The sequence below is a fragment of the Nerophis lumbriciformis genome, linkage group LG29 (assembly GCF_033978685.3).
Source record: "Nerophis lumbriciformis linkage group LG29, RoL_Nlum_v2.1, whole genome shotgun sequence".
In the NCBI taxonomy this organism is placed as follows: Eukaryota; Metazoa; Chordata; class Actinopteri; order Syngnathiformes; family Syngnathidae; genus Nerophis; species Nerophis lumbriciformis.
In genome coordinates this window covers 9487819-9500858 of record NC_084576.2, presented here as the reverse complement: position 1 = coordinate 9500858, position 13040 = coordinate 9487819, and the positions used below count along the sequence as shown (strand labels likewise).

Here is a 13040-nt window from a genome sequence, read left to right as displayed (position 1 = left end):
ATGTGCAGGGGGAAAAATAAAAAATAAAAAATCGGCTACAAGCTCTCCAGTAGATGACTTTACTTCACTGTGAAGTTGTTATTTAAAAGAGCTATATTGTAAATAGTTTGCTGTGCATTTTACATTTGTTTGCTGTGTTTTGTGTGCAAATTTTTAAATTAAAATGTATCTCCTTTGAACAATATCCAGTGTTGTGGTATTTCAATTAACTAGAATCCAGTGTGCTCGGGGGACCTATTGTAGTGAATCACACCTGAGCCATAATACATGAATCAAATCTTTATTCGACATGAGAAAGTAGACAATGCGATAAAGAACATTTTACAACAATTAATCTAGGGATCTAAATATCTGGTCAGGACACACCTCACTCTTTTGCCTTCACCTTTATTTTTGCAATCCAGCCTGTTCTTGGAGGCTGAAAATGGCGGTCGTACTCCAGTCACGGCAACCACTGACTGCTCGTTAAGTGGATCCTTCATGGCTTCACAGTAGTTACGGAGTACAAAACAAGCATATACAACGAATGGTAGGTCAGTCTGGTTAATGTCCATGGGGCGGCGCAGTGTCGGCGCGTGTCTTCAGTCGACCAAACGCACACTCGATGACCATGTGGGCCTTGCACAGAGAATACCCAAAGTATTGTTGTTGTTGGTTGACTCCACCGTTGGGGTATTTTTTTGTGAGATATGGCGTCAGGGGATAACAAAAACAGGGACCGGATCTTCATCTTCCAGCAGTTGATTGGGACACGAGGGGTTGGTTCCATCTTTCAGCTGTGCGCTAAAGGCGGAGTTAGCAAAGATGCGGGCATCATGCACGCTGCTTGGCCATTTCACAGTCACATCCATAAAGCAATATTTGTAGTCACACATTGCCTGTATCACATCCACGGGAGGAAGGGACAAAGTTTTTTTGTAAGTAGAATCACAACTAATCCGGACATTCAAAAGTTCTCTTGCCTTCTGAGATGTGTTGTATCCGAATTAGCTGCAATCGTGCTTTCCAGTGGTTAGCTTCGCTTGTTATGAAGCTGGCTGTGGCGTGTTCTTTCTGACGTCACTTCCTGTATGGGGCGCGGTCTTGCTGACTTCACTTCCTCCCCGAACTCAGTTTGTAAACGATCAATGAGTCCATACAAAGCTAAGAGATTCAAGAAATACACGGGGCACTTCCCCTGTGTAAAAATTTGTCCAAGAAGGGGGACCTTAAACGCTGGTTTAGCGTGGCCGAAACGGGGCTTAGGCTAAATATTTATTTGTTTAAGGGGTTATCCGACTCAGTGGAGACATAGCCTAAATGTAGAAACACTTTTAACGTATTTACTGGGGAGTATGAAGCAAGACTCGAAGCGGCAACCTCAGCTGCTTAATAGATTTTGTTGGATAAATGTGAAAAAAAACGCGTGGAACGAAGGTAAATAACATCAAATATTAACTATTTACTTGATTACATGTTGTAAAAGTAGTCACTGACACCATTTGTGTAGTTATTAGTCTCAACCCGAGTGAACAGAATGCTAATGCTAACAAGCTAACGTTAAAGCCGATGTGTTTGTGTTGTTGGCGTAAGATAAACACTGACATTTATTATTTATATGTTGTTATTTGCAGCTTAAAATGACCCTCAGGAATTGCCTGACCCTCAGGAATTCATTATTAACTGAGAGGACGACTTTCTGACTGTTGGACATTGCGGCTTTTTATGAACAACTCGGCACACTTTATTTTTTAAATCAAATCGTTTTGTATATGATTGCTTTGTATTTCAAATAATTACTTTTTAGTAAAAGAACTGTGACCTAACATTGTCTGTTCATTTACATGTTATCTGTACAGAAATATGGTAAACCACTCTACATCATTAGCCTGATTTGTTTAAACTACCCTGAACAGTAGAGGGTCCAAAGGACTATTGTACAGGGGACGTCACCTCTGAAGTGCACGAATACTGCAATGGCATGGAAGACAGATTAACTTTTTGATGTCAATGGCTTTGAAAGCAGGAAAGTAATACGTGTGGCACATCAAGTGGCACTCTCTTGACAAAGAAGACTTGTGACCAGCCACCATGGAAAAGATTGGGACCCCACTATGGACTTACCCATAGTTAACAATGGATCACAAATGACGTACGAAACAGAACGGAGATGTTGGGGCCCCTGCAACAACTCCAGACCTAAACTCCAGGGAAGAAGAGAATGACTTCTCGGCAAGTAGGACAGTTTATGACGAAGCTAACTTAAACCCCAAGGAAAGGTTATGTTTTGATAGTGTAGCTCTAAAAAGCAAAAATAAGCTCTTAAGAATTGGTGCTTTGAATTAGAGAACTTTGTACTGAGCAGGAAAGTTTGATAACCTGATACTAGAAGCAGAAAATATGAATCTGGAAATCATGGGAATTGCTGACACAAGATGGACAGAAAGTGGAAAAATAACAAGAGAAAACCACACAATAGTGTATTCTGGTCGTGTACAGCACACACATGGAGTTGATGTCATGATGAGAAATAATAATGAAAAATCAATAATCGGTTATTGTCCATTATCAGATCGGGTAATATTAGTAAAACTTTGAGGAAAACCTTATGATATCAACATAATCCAAGTATACGCACCAACGCAAGATCATAGTGATGAAACCATAGAAACATTTTATGAGGAAGAACAAGAAGTAATAAAATATACCAAATCCAGTAAAATAGTATGTATTATGGGAGATTTCAATGCCAAAATCGGAAAAGGAAAATGTGATTAAATCGCAGGTCATTTTGGGCTGGAAAAAAGAAATGAAAGAGGAGATAAACTAAAATAATTTTGCCAAAGAAACAAAATGACAACCACCAATACACTATACCAACAACCTCCAAGGAAATTATACACATGGAAAAGCCCTGGTGATGCCATAAGGAACCAAATAGACTATAATCTGATCAACATGCGATACCGAAATAATGTAAAAATGGCCAGAACATATCCTGGTGCAGACATCAATTCAGACCATAATGCTTTTAAAGACAATAATGGAAAAATATTGTTTGATGAAGAGCAGATAGCAACCAGTCATTTGTGACACTTGTTAACTGTATGCATGATAGCATACTAATATGAACATGCTCCTTTTTTTTGCTAACTTTGTTTTTTTCTGTATTTAGACAGCCATACACCTTAAAGTCATATAACTTGGTATGTGACACATGATAACTGATAGCATGCTATCGTTTGCTTGTTGGATGCTAAAATTAGCAGGCTTACTTTTGAGGTAGTTTTGCAACCGTTTACCCCAGAGTCACCTCCTGTTATTACTTTACCAAAGCATCGTTCAACCCATCCTTCTGTATTGATCCACATGTTTTTTCACTATGAAACTACAGAAAGCATGGTTACACCAACCGGACCAAACTCACACGTATTACAAACATAGCAGCTAAAATCATCGGCCTACCCACACCCAACATTTCAGATCCAAACCACAGGTCCATCATTCGACTGGCAAACGCAATAGTCCAGGATATGACTCACCCACTACACCAGGGGTCGGCGACCTGCGGCTCCGGAGCCGCATGCGGCTCTTTGACCACTCTGATGCGGCCCAGCTGCATACTTGCCGACCCTCCCCGTTTTTCCGGGAGACTTCCGAATTTCAGTGCCTCTCCCGGATATCTCCGATTTTCACCCGGACAACAATATTGAGGGCGTCCCGTGATGGCACTGCCTTTTTTAGCGTCCTCTACAGCCTGTCGTCGCGTCCGCTTTTTCCCCATACTATCTGTATGCCGGTCCAGTCACATGTTGTATGCGGCCTCTGCTTACACACGTAAGTGACTGCAAGGCATACTTGGTCAACAGCCATACAGGTCACACTGAGGGTGGCCGTATAAGCAAGTTTAACACTCTTACTAATATGCGGCACACTGTGAACCCACACCAAACAAGAATGACAAACACATTTCGGGAGAACATCCATACCGTAACACAACATAACCACAACAGAACAAATACCCAGAATCCCATACATCCCTAACTCTTCCGGGCTACATTATAAACCCCCGCTACCACCAAACCCCGCCCACCACAACCGACGCACGGAGGGGGGAGAGGGGGGGTTGATGTGTGGGGGGACAGGGTATGACCAAGTATGTCTTGCAGTCACTCATGTGTGTCTGCAGAAGCCCCATATAACATGTACCTGGGCTGGCACGCTGTATGTACAGGTTGTAGAAGGCACTAAAGGCAGTGCCATCACGGCACGCCCTATTATTGTTGTTTGGGTGAAAATCAGCAGACATTCGAGAGAATAGTTGCCCTTAAATTCTAAAGTTTCCCGGAAAAATCGGGAGGGTTGGCAAGTATGACGCTGTCAAGCGCCATTCATATAAAACTCGCGGGCCGCACTACCATTACATTTTCGTATTAAGGTGCAGGCCGCGTGTCTGAGACCCCTGGTTTATACATAGCACAAAGCAAAAAAAATACTTTGTATGCAGTGTTATTTCATTTTAAATTTCAAAAGAGTTTTGTGGCTCCCATTGTTTTCTTTAATTTAAGAAACGGGTCAAAATGGCTCTTTGAGTGGTAAAGGTTGCCGACCCCTGCACTACACCAATACATCATCCCACTACCATCAGGGCGCAGGTACAGAATTAACAAATCCCGGAGGGCCCGCCTCGGGAAAAGCCTTATACCTGCAGCTATAGCCGCCCTAAATAGCAGGCCCGGCCGACCTGTCTGACAAGCCTTTAAATGTGTTGGTCATGTATGATGTCTTTTTGTTATTTTTGTTCGTTATGTGTAATGTCTATTGTTTAAATGTACGGCAGTGAAAATTAATTTCCCCAACGGGGACCAATAAATCTAAATCAAATCAAACATAACTTGATACATGACACTTGTAAACTGTTAGCATGCTAACATTAAAAAGCTAACTTTTTTTTGCTAAATGTTCTCTTTTTTCTCTAATTCCCAAACCTTAGAGTCATATAACTTGGTATATGACACAACCTAAATATTATCATGCTTAAGTTAGCTTGCTTGTTTTTTCTATTTCCGCAGCCATACACCTTTGAGTCATATAACTTGGTATATGAAACAGGCTGACTGGTGGCTTGTAAAAAGACCATTACTAGGAAATGGATATCGCAGGAGAGCCCAACTTCGAAGCAATGGATGGAAACAACAATGGACATATATAAAATGGAGAAGATAACAGCCTTTATTAATTATAAATTGGAGAAATGTACTTCATACTAGGAAAACTGGGTCAATTATGTCACGCCCCATAAGCCTGACTTAAATTTTTCAAATTAGTGATTGTACTGCTTTTTTTTAAAGATTACTCCCTATATGTGTATACGTATGAATATATATATATATATATATATATATATCTGTTTATATTTTTTAATTTTATTTCTGATGATTATTATTATTATTATTAATGTATTATTATTTGTTTTTTGTTAATTAATTGATGTATTTGTAGATACTATTTTTTTTTTTGCTGTTTCTTTTTTTTGGGGGGGTGGTATGGTTGGGATATAAACAATAAATATTTTTACATTTGGGGCAGACAACAGATACAGTATATGATGTATGTGAATATGATGCAATGGTTAGGAATGTGTGATGCTGGATGTCAATAAAAATCAAATGAAAAAAAAACTAAATAGGCTGACTGTTATCAGTCTGAGCCTGCTAACACTCATGAGTGTTAGCATTTTTATGTACACATGCTACTGTTTAAGGCTAGCTCTGTGGGTGGTTCTGTACAGTTACACCTAAAACTCTCGGATTCAGACACTCGGCCCCATCTAAAAAGTATGGCGGCTTCTGGCGACCCCAGGCCAGAGGTCCAGGGCACAGAAAGCAGTCCCATCAAAATTTCCGCGGGAATTTTCTAGTTTGCATTGCGCTATTTGCATCACGCTACTCTACATATTTTTCTATAAGATGTCTGTTTTTTGTTTCTATGACTACGCTTACAACAACATTAACAGCATGGGTGATAACACTCAGTCGTCGCTCGGCATCCCGGTCCCTTCTACCATCAACAAATGCCATGATGTTCATGTAATCATGAAAAACATAGGGCGCCTGATTTCCATGAACTTGCCCTAGAATCTTTCTCTGGGAACATTACAATACATAACAGTAATAGGGTAACTAGGAGAATGACATTTGGGAATTGTAAAATATCCCATCGAAGAACTACATTTGGACAATCTGCCTTTTCTATCATGTGCTGTCACATATGCAATACATTACTAAAAGAAATCAAATTCATATCTGAATTTGTTCACAACAAAGATCACGAAAGGGAAAACAAAGTGGTGCACATTAACTTGTCACGGGTATTTTTTTAATGTCTAGTCTTACCTTGTTTTTTCTGTTTTTTCTTTGTTTTATTTTAGTACATCGATTGATTGTAGATGTGTTAAAGAATGTTATTTAAAAAATGGAAATTAGCATTAGCTATGAACTCTCTGCACAGCACATTAGTTATATTACTTGTTTTAAAACTATGTCCAACTGTATCATCCCTATCCTCATAAAAATCTATTATTGAATGCCATGGGGTAAGAAAAAACAAGCTGCTGATGATCCAAGTTTTTGAACTCAAGAGCAGTTTACTCAGCAATAACTTCCTCCTTTGTTTTGCTTGTAACACAGACTGAGTTGCCAGGAAGGTCAAAATGCGTGATGATAATAATGACTTTAAATTGACGTGCAGATAGGTATTTGTTCAACAACAACTTTATTATCGTGGCTGTAGTCTGCAATGATATAAAACTGTTCTCCAGCAGAAAATGTTGAAAAATTATATAATACCTGGGAGACCATGGTCTCGTCCTCTCTGCAAGTTCAGTGAAGCCAGGTCCATGGGCTGTGGAATATTTAGAACAACCAGCCTCTCTGTCAACTCTTCTTGCACCAGACTGTTTGCTGTGTTTGCTATTGCTTCTGTTCCAAGTGTGCCTCTCAGGATTGGTTCAATTCCACCTAGGTAGAAAACAAAAATCATTGTTTAGTTCTCTACCCAAAGGTTGTCACACAGATATCTTCAAAAAATGCAAAACTATAAATAGCAAGATGTGTTGTCACAGAAGTATACCTTCAGAAGATGACTTTATGTCACTATAGCTGACTCAAAGAAAACAGGGATGGATCAGAAGATTGTCCAGTAACCGAAGGGTTGTTTAATCGAACCCTTCTTCCTCCCTCAATTCAATTTGTGTTGTTACCCACAATAAACGGCTTGACATATGTGATTGGACGAATAAATGGAGAGACTGGGGTGAATTGGCAGCCATGTTTTGGACAATCTGCTCCAGCACAGCTATCGCTTACTACCATCAGTGCGTGAATGAAGAATGAATGAATGTGTGTAAAATCTAAAGAGTTTGTTGAAAACCACAACATATGTTGTGCTTGGTTTAATTCGGTGTGACACTATGATGCAGATACAGTAGGCAGAGAAGAGATCAGAAGGTCATTGAATTAATTACCAGGCAGAAGAAAATAATACAGGCCGTGAAAACGGCAATGTGAGACATGAACGAGTGTCGAGAGGGAGGCGACACTGGTAGAAAAAATCCTGATTGGCAAACAGGGGTGTGTGATCCTTCTAATTGCCAAATAAGAACAGGTGATGAGAATAGCACTCACATCCCTGCACAACTTGGCTGCAACCAGCAGAGGTGCTGTTAATTTGCTTACTAGTTAGATGACCAACATCAGTCAGGTAAAGACTTCATTCACATAATCCACAATAATTATGAGAGACAATAACGCACGTCTTTTTTTTTAGTATTCTAAAGATTTAAAAAAAACGCTTGTCAGATGTGGTCAATGGGAGTTCCCGATGTTGCCTTCAAAGTCCTCGCACACAACTTCAAATCCTTCTATCTGTAAGTAAATAATGTATAAAATGTAGTAACAGACACGTTAATACAATATGTAATATGTACGATATTTATCGTATTTTTGGTAATTTTAAGCATTAACAGAACTTATTTCTTAGGCGCACTTAATTAATTGCCCATAGCAATGCACTTCCTACTTCCATCAACAAACACGTGTTTTTTTAATCATGGCAGTAATGGTAAATGGTAATAGTCGACAAAAATTCTTATTTTTGGACTAATGAGGATTCACATCTTACCTTTTTGAACCTGAATATACACAGGATAGAAGTTAAGAAGCTAAGCGAGCACGAAGAGAGGGTGAAACATTGGAGCACACAAAAGTCGAGAGTGTCAGTATCGGCATGCCTTGACTGTGTAAATGTTGAATTTGGAGCCAAGCTCTGCCAACAGCAATGGAGTGCTTCTGCTGCACTGAGTGGTACACAATGATATTATTGTTGAAAAGGCCTTTTGTATCTAGCGAGGAAAACATTGCTCAAAGAAACTGCATCACAACGAAAGAGAAATTGTTTGTGCTAAAAACCCTGCAGTGGTAGACACTTTTTTTCACCTACACAAAATCAATTGGAAACATCCCCAGCCAGCTTGACCAAACGGACAACTGTCCATTGAGTAACTATAATATTGTTAATGATACATGCAGCACGTTACGCTTGTTAGTAGAACTACATACATTGTGGAGCTAGCTGTGTACAAACACAACATGAAATGTGGGCTAACACTTTGAAGATAGTGTAAAATTATTTTTCATGTTTTTCGGTACAGATTGGTGTCCTATAACTTTGTGTTGTGCAATACAAAATCAAAAGCCATTCAGTTACTGGGGCAGAAGCTAGCTTACAGCTAATGCCGTAGCATGCCATCGCAAGACGATGTGTTACTACGCTAGAAAACAGTTCCTCAGTGTTCACTCCTAAAATAACAATGTCGCTACAGCTTTGCAGATGCTGTAGGAATTTTTTGGATGTGTTTTTGGAGTGATTTAGAGACAGCATAGATTGTTCCCAGTAGCAGCATTGCTAGCCACTTAGAACGAGACGATTATTACAAATTACAACGCAAAAAAAAAAAGTGATTTCTTGTCTCTCATAAGGATTGTGAATGATAGGCACAATTCCAAACAAAAATGTAGTTCCCCTTTAACATTAAAGTCCTCACCTTCATTGAGTATTCTCCATGGACTGAAGAAAGTACTGTGCAGCACCAAGTTTGGAAAGTGGTCATGTTCCTGGTACCGCTCATTGAGTCTTCTAATGACAGAGGAGATGGTCCCATGGCCAAATCGGAATGCAGCAGTAGCAAAAACATTTGAGGCAGATGCGTCCACACTTGGGTCATATCCTTTGTAGGGTCCAATGTGGTTCTGAAAAAACTCTGCGCCAATTATTTTTGGAAGATAATCTCTCATAGTTATGATCTAAGAAAAACAAGCAGAAAACACTGTAATTTCATCACAAAAAACAAATGGAGATGCTTTATTACTGGCCACATATTTGCAGTGTTGGGAAAATTACTTTATGCAAGTAATAAATCACTGTTACTTTCCCCCCCCAAAAAACTGAATTATAACAGAAACACTCTTTATCAAATGTAATCAATTGAAGGAAAGAAGGAATGCATTGTGTTGTGGTACTTTTTTTTTTTTAAACTTTCAAAGATGATTTACGAGATGTTGCCTTTAAAAAAGGTGCCTGTTGCCACTTGACGTGTGACTTGAGCGAGGAAAAAGGTAATTAGCTCAATGGAGGCCTGCAACTGCATAATTCTAATACAAACCCCGTTTCCATATGAGTTGGGACATTGTGTTAGATGTAAATATAAACGGAATACAATGATTTGCAAATCATTTTCAACCCATATTAACTTGAATATGCTACAAAGACAACATATTTGATGTTCAAACTGATAAACATTTTTTTTCTTGCAAATAATCATTAACTTTAGAATTTGATGCCAGCAACACGTGACAAAGAAGTTGGGAAAAGTGGCAATAAAAACTGATAAAGTTGAAGAATGCTCATCAAACACTTATTTGGAACATCCCACAGGTGAACAGGCAAATTGGGAACAGGTGGGTGCCATGATTGGTTATAAAGGTAGATTCCATGAAATGCTCAGTCATTCACAAACAAGGATGGGGCGATGGTCACCACTTTGTCAACAAATGCGTGAGCAAATTGTTGAACAGTTTAAGAAAAACCTTTCTCAACAAGCTATTGCAAGGAATTTAGGGATTTCACCATCTACGGTCCGTAACATCATCAAAGGGTTCAGAGAATCTGGAGAAATCACTGCACGTAAGCAGCTATGCCCGTGACCTTTGATCCCTCAGGCTGTACTGCATCAACAAGCAACATCAGTGTGTAAAGGATATCACCACATGAGCTCAGGAACACTTCAGAAACCCACTGTCAGTAACTACAGATGGTCGCTACATCTGTAAGTGCAAGTTAAAACTCTCCTATGCAATGCCAAAACCGTTGATCAACAACACCCAGAAACGCCTTTGGCATTGCTGGGCTTGAGCTCATCTAAGATGGACTGATACAAAGTGGAAAAGTGTTCTGTGGTCTGACGAGTCCACATTTCAAATTGTAATTGGAAACTGCGGACGTCGTGTCTTCCGGACCAAAGAGGAAAAGAACCATCCGGATTGTTATAGGCGCAAAGTTGAAAAGCCAGCATCTGTGATGGTATGGGGGTGTAATAGTGCCCAAGACATGGGAAACGTACACATCTGTGAAGGCACCATTAATGCTGAAAGGTACATACAGGTTTTGGAGAAACATATGTTGCCATCCAAGCAATGTTACCATGGACGCCCCTGCTTATTTCAGCAAGACAATGCCAAGCCACGTGTTACATCAACGTGGCTTCATAGTAAAAGAGTGCGGGTACTAGACTGGCCCGTCTGTAGTCCAGACCTGTCTCCCATTGAAAATGTGTGGCGCATTATGAAGCCTAAAATACCACAACGGAGACCCCCGGACTGTTGAACAACTTAAGCTGTACATCAAGCAAGAATGGGAAATAATTCCACCTGAGAAGCTTCAAAAATGTGTCTCCTCAGTTCCCAAACGTTTACTGAGTGTTGTTAAAAGGAAAGGCCATGTAACACAGTGAACATGCCCTTTCCCAACTACTTTGGCACGTGTTGCAGCCATGAAATTCTAAGTTAATTATTATTTGCAAAAAAAGATAAAGTTTATGAGTTTGAACATCAAATATCTTGTCTTGTAGTGCATTCAACTGAATATGGGTGGAAAAGGATTTGCAAATCATTGTAATCTGTTTATGTTTACATCCAACACAATTTGTATGGTTTGTATAATAACTACATGACATGTTTTTTGTTTATCTTACTTAATTAGCTGCATCACAAACAAATGCAGATATTTTACTAAAATGCTCATGCTGATGGCTGAAACTTTCTCTTTGCTCTCCCAATTTCCCAGCATGGAGTGGTCGTATTAATTAACTGACTTTTTGTCAATTCATGCTCATTACATGCATGAATATATTGTTAAGTATGCAAGCGTGCAATGTTTTTGGTTTTAATATTTGTGATTTTATCATTTATCACATAATCAGCAAATTATGTGAATTTCAATGACCAATTATGTATTCATGTGAACTTTATTGATTTATTTATTTACTTATTTGGTTATTAGTGTTACAAATTGAGTACAGGAACTGAACTTTTTAATGTGATTACTGAGAAAAATAAAATGTTTAGGATTAAATAAACTCTGCATTTTCCTACTCCTTTCCAGATGTGAAATTGTAAATTTGTGATGTACTACATTGTATTTGTATGCATGTTCCAATTAAGTAATAAGACAACCATAACTCCCAGAACTGAATAGAAGCAGAACAAGACAATGATGAGTTTAATAATAATTAAACATGCATAAAAATGTATTTAACACGTAAGCACATGGCCCCTAAATATAATGCGTGTGTGCGTACTTGTGTGTGTGTGTGCGTGCGTGTGTGTGTGTCTGTGTCTGTGTCTGTGTGTGTGTGTGTGTGTGTGTGTGTGTGTGTGTGTGTGTGTGTGTGTGTGTGTGTGTGTGTGTGTGTGAGAGAGAGACAATTGCAATCTCAATTTAAAGCAAGAAAATGGAGAGTCACATTTTTTGCAGAATCACATAGGCCTATATGCAATAATACATACCTGGTGCAGAGCCCCAATTATCTTGCGCGTTTCTTGATATATCATCTCTGGGTTCCAGTGACTATTGAGCCTCTTAAGTGTCGCCGCAATTTGATTGTGTTGCCTCAGCCACAGCGTATGCAAACAAGTCAAAGGTAAGCCCTCGTTGACTCGACTGTCTCCAGCACTGAAACACGCCACTCTTTGTTCACCAACAACACGGAGACAGTCTGATGACTTAGACTCTTGGAAAGGGAGGAATGGTCTTCCTTTGATGTCCCTAAAGTACTTATTAACTTTCAGTTTCCCCTCCCGTCTGGAAAGATCTCTGAGAAAGTTGTTGACTTTTGGACTGGAGCCATACACAGAGGAAGCATCAATGAAGGATGTGATTGCATTCATCTGTTGTTGTTGCAGGGCTTGACACATGTCAGTCCCAAAGCTGGTGAAACAAGCTGGCAAAGAGCGATTGAAAGGCATGCAGCTATTTGTACCTGAGACCTTACCATCCGTCTGAAAAAACAAATGAAATTATAGTTATTTTTCCTCAGAATGGTTTGAAGCACAGTGTTGTATTGTCCAAACTATCTCCTCTCTCACACACACAATACACAATCTTCTTTAGAATAAGTGTTTAAATGACATTAATTAGGATGGCAATTGTTATCAATATTTTGTATTCAATTAAATTATTGTGAAAAATGTTTATGCTGTTTTTGTGTTGCACAACTGTGAGTACAGTGGTACCTCAGGTTTTGTTAGCTGTTACAAAATCTCAGACAATCCGTACAAAATTTCCCAGTAAGAAATCATGTACTTTAAATCAAATGAAGCTATTTCCGACACCCAAAAATGTCAACACAAAACACATTTTATAGACTTTGCTACATGTTTTTTCTTGATTTCAATAGTGTTTCTCAATTTCTTTATCAAAGTACAGTGCTGGCATATGCAGTGTTC

General features: G+C 39.1%; 1 protein-coding gene across 1 annotated transcript in view; it reads right to left on the bottom strand.

Annotated features, from left to right (window-relative positions):
• The window catches only part of tpo (thyroid peroxidase), an 88335-nt gene that overhangs the window by 31469 nt on the left and 43826 nt on the right, over positions 1-13040 (bottom strand). Inside the window, exons 7-9 of the mRNA XM_061925066.1 lie at positions 12102-12593; positions 9083-9341; positions 6828-6998 (exon numbers count right to left, since the gene is read on the bottom strand). Coding sequence (XP_061781050.1) covers positions 6828-6998; positions 9083-9341; positions 12102-12593 — 922 coding nt within the window. The remainder of the gene's footprint in view (positions 1-6827; positions 6999-9082; positions 9342-12101; positions 12594-13040) is intronic.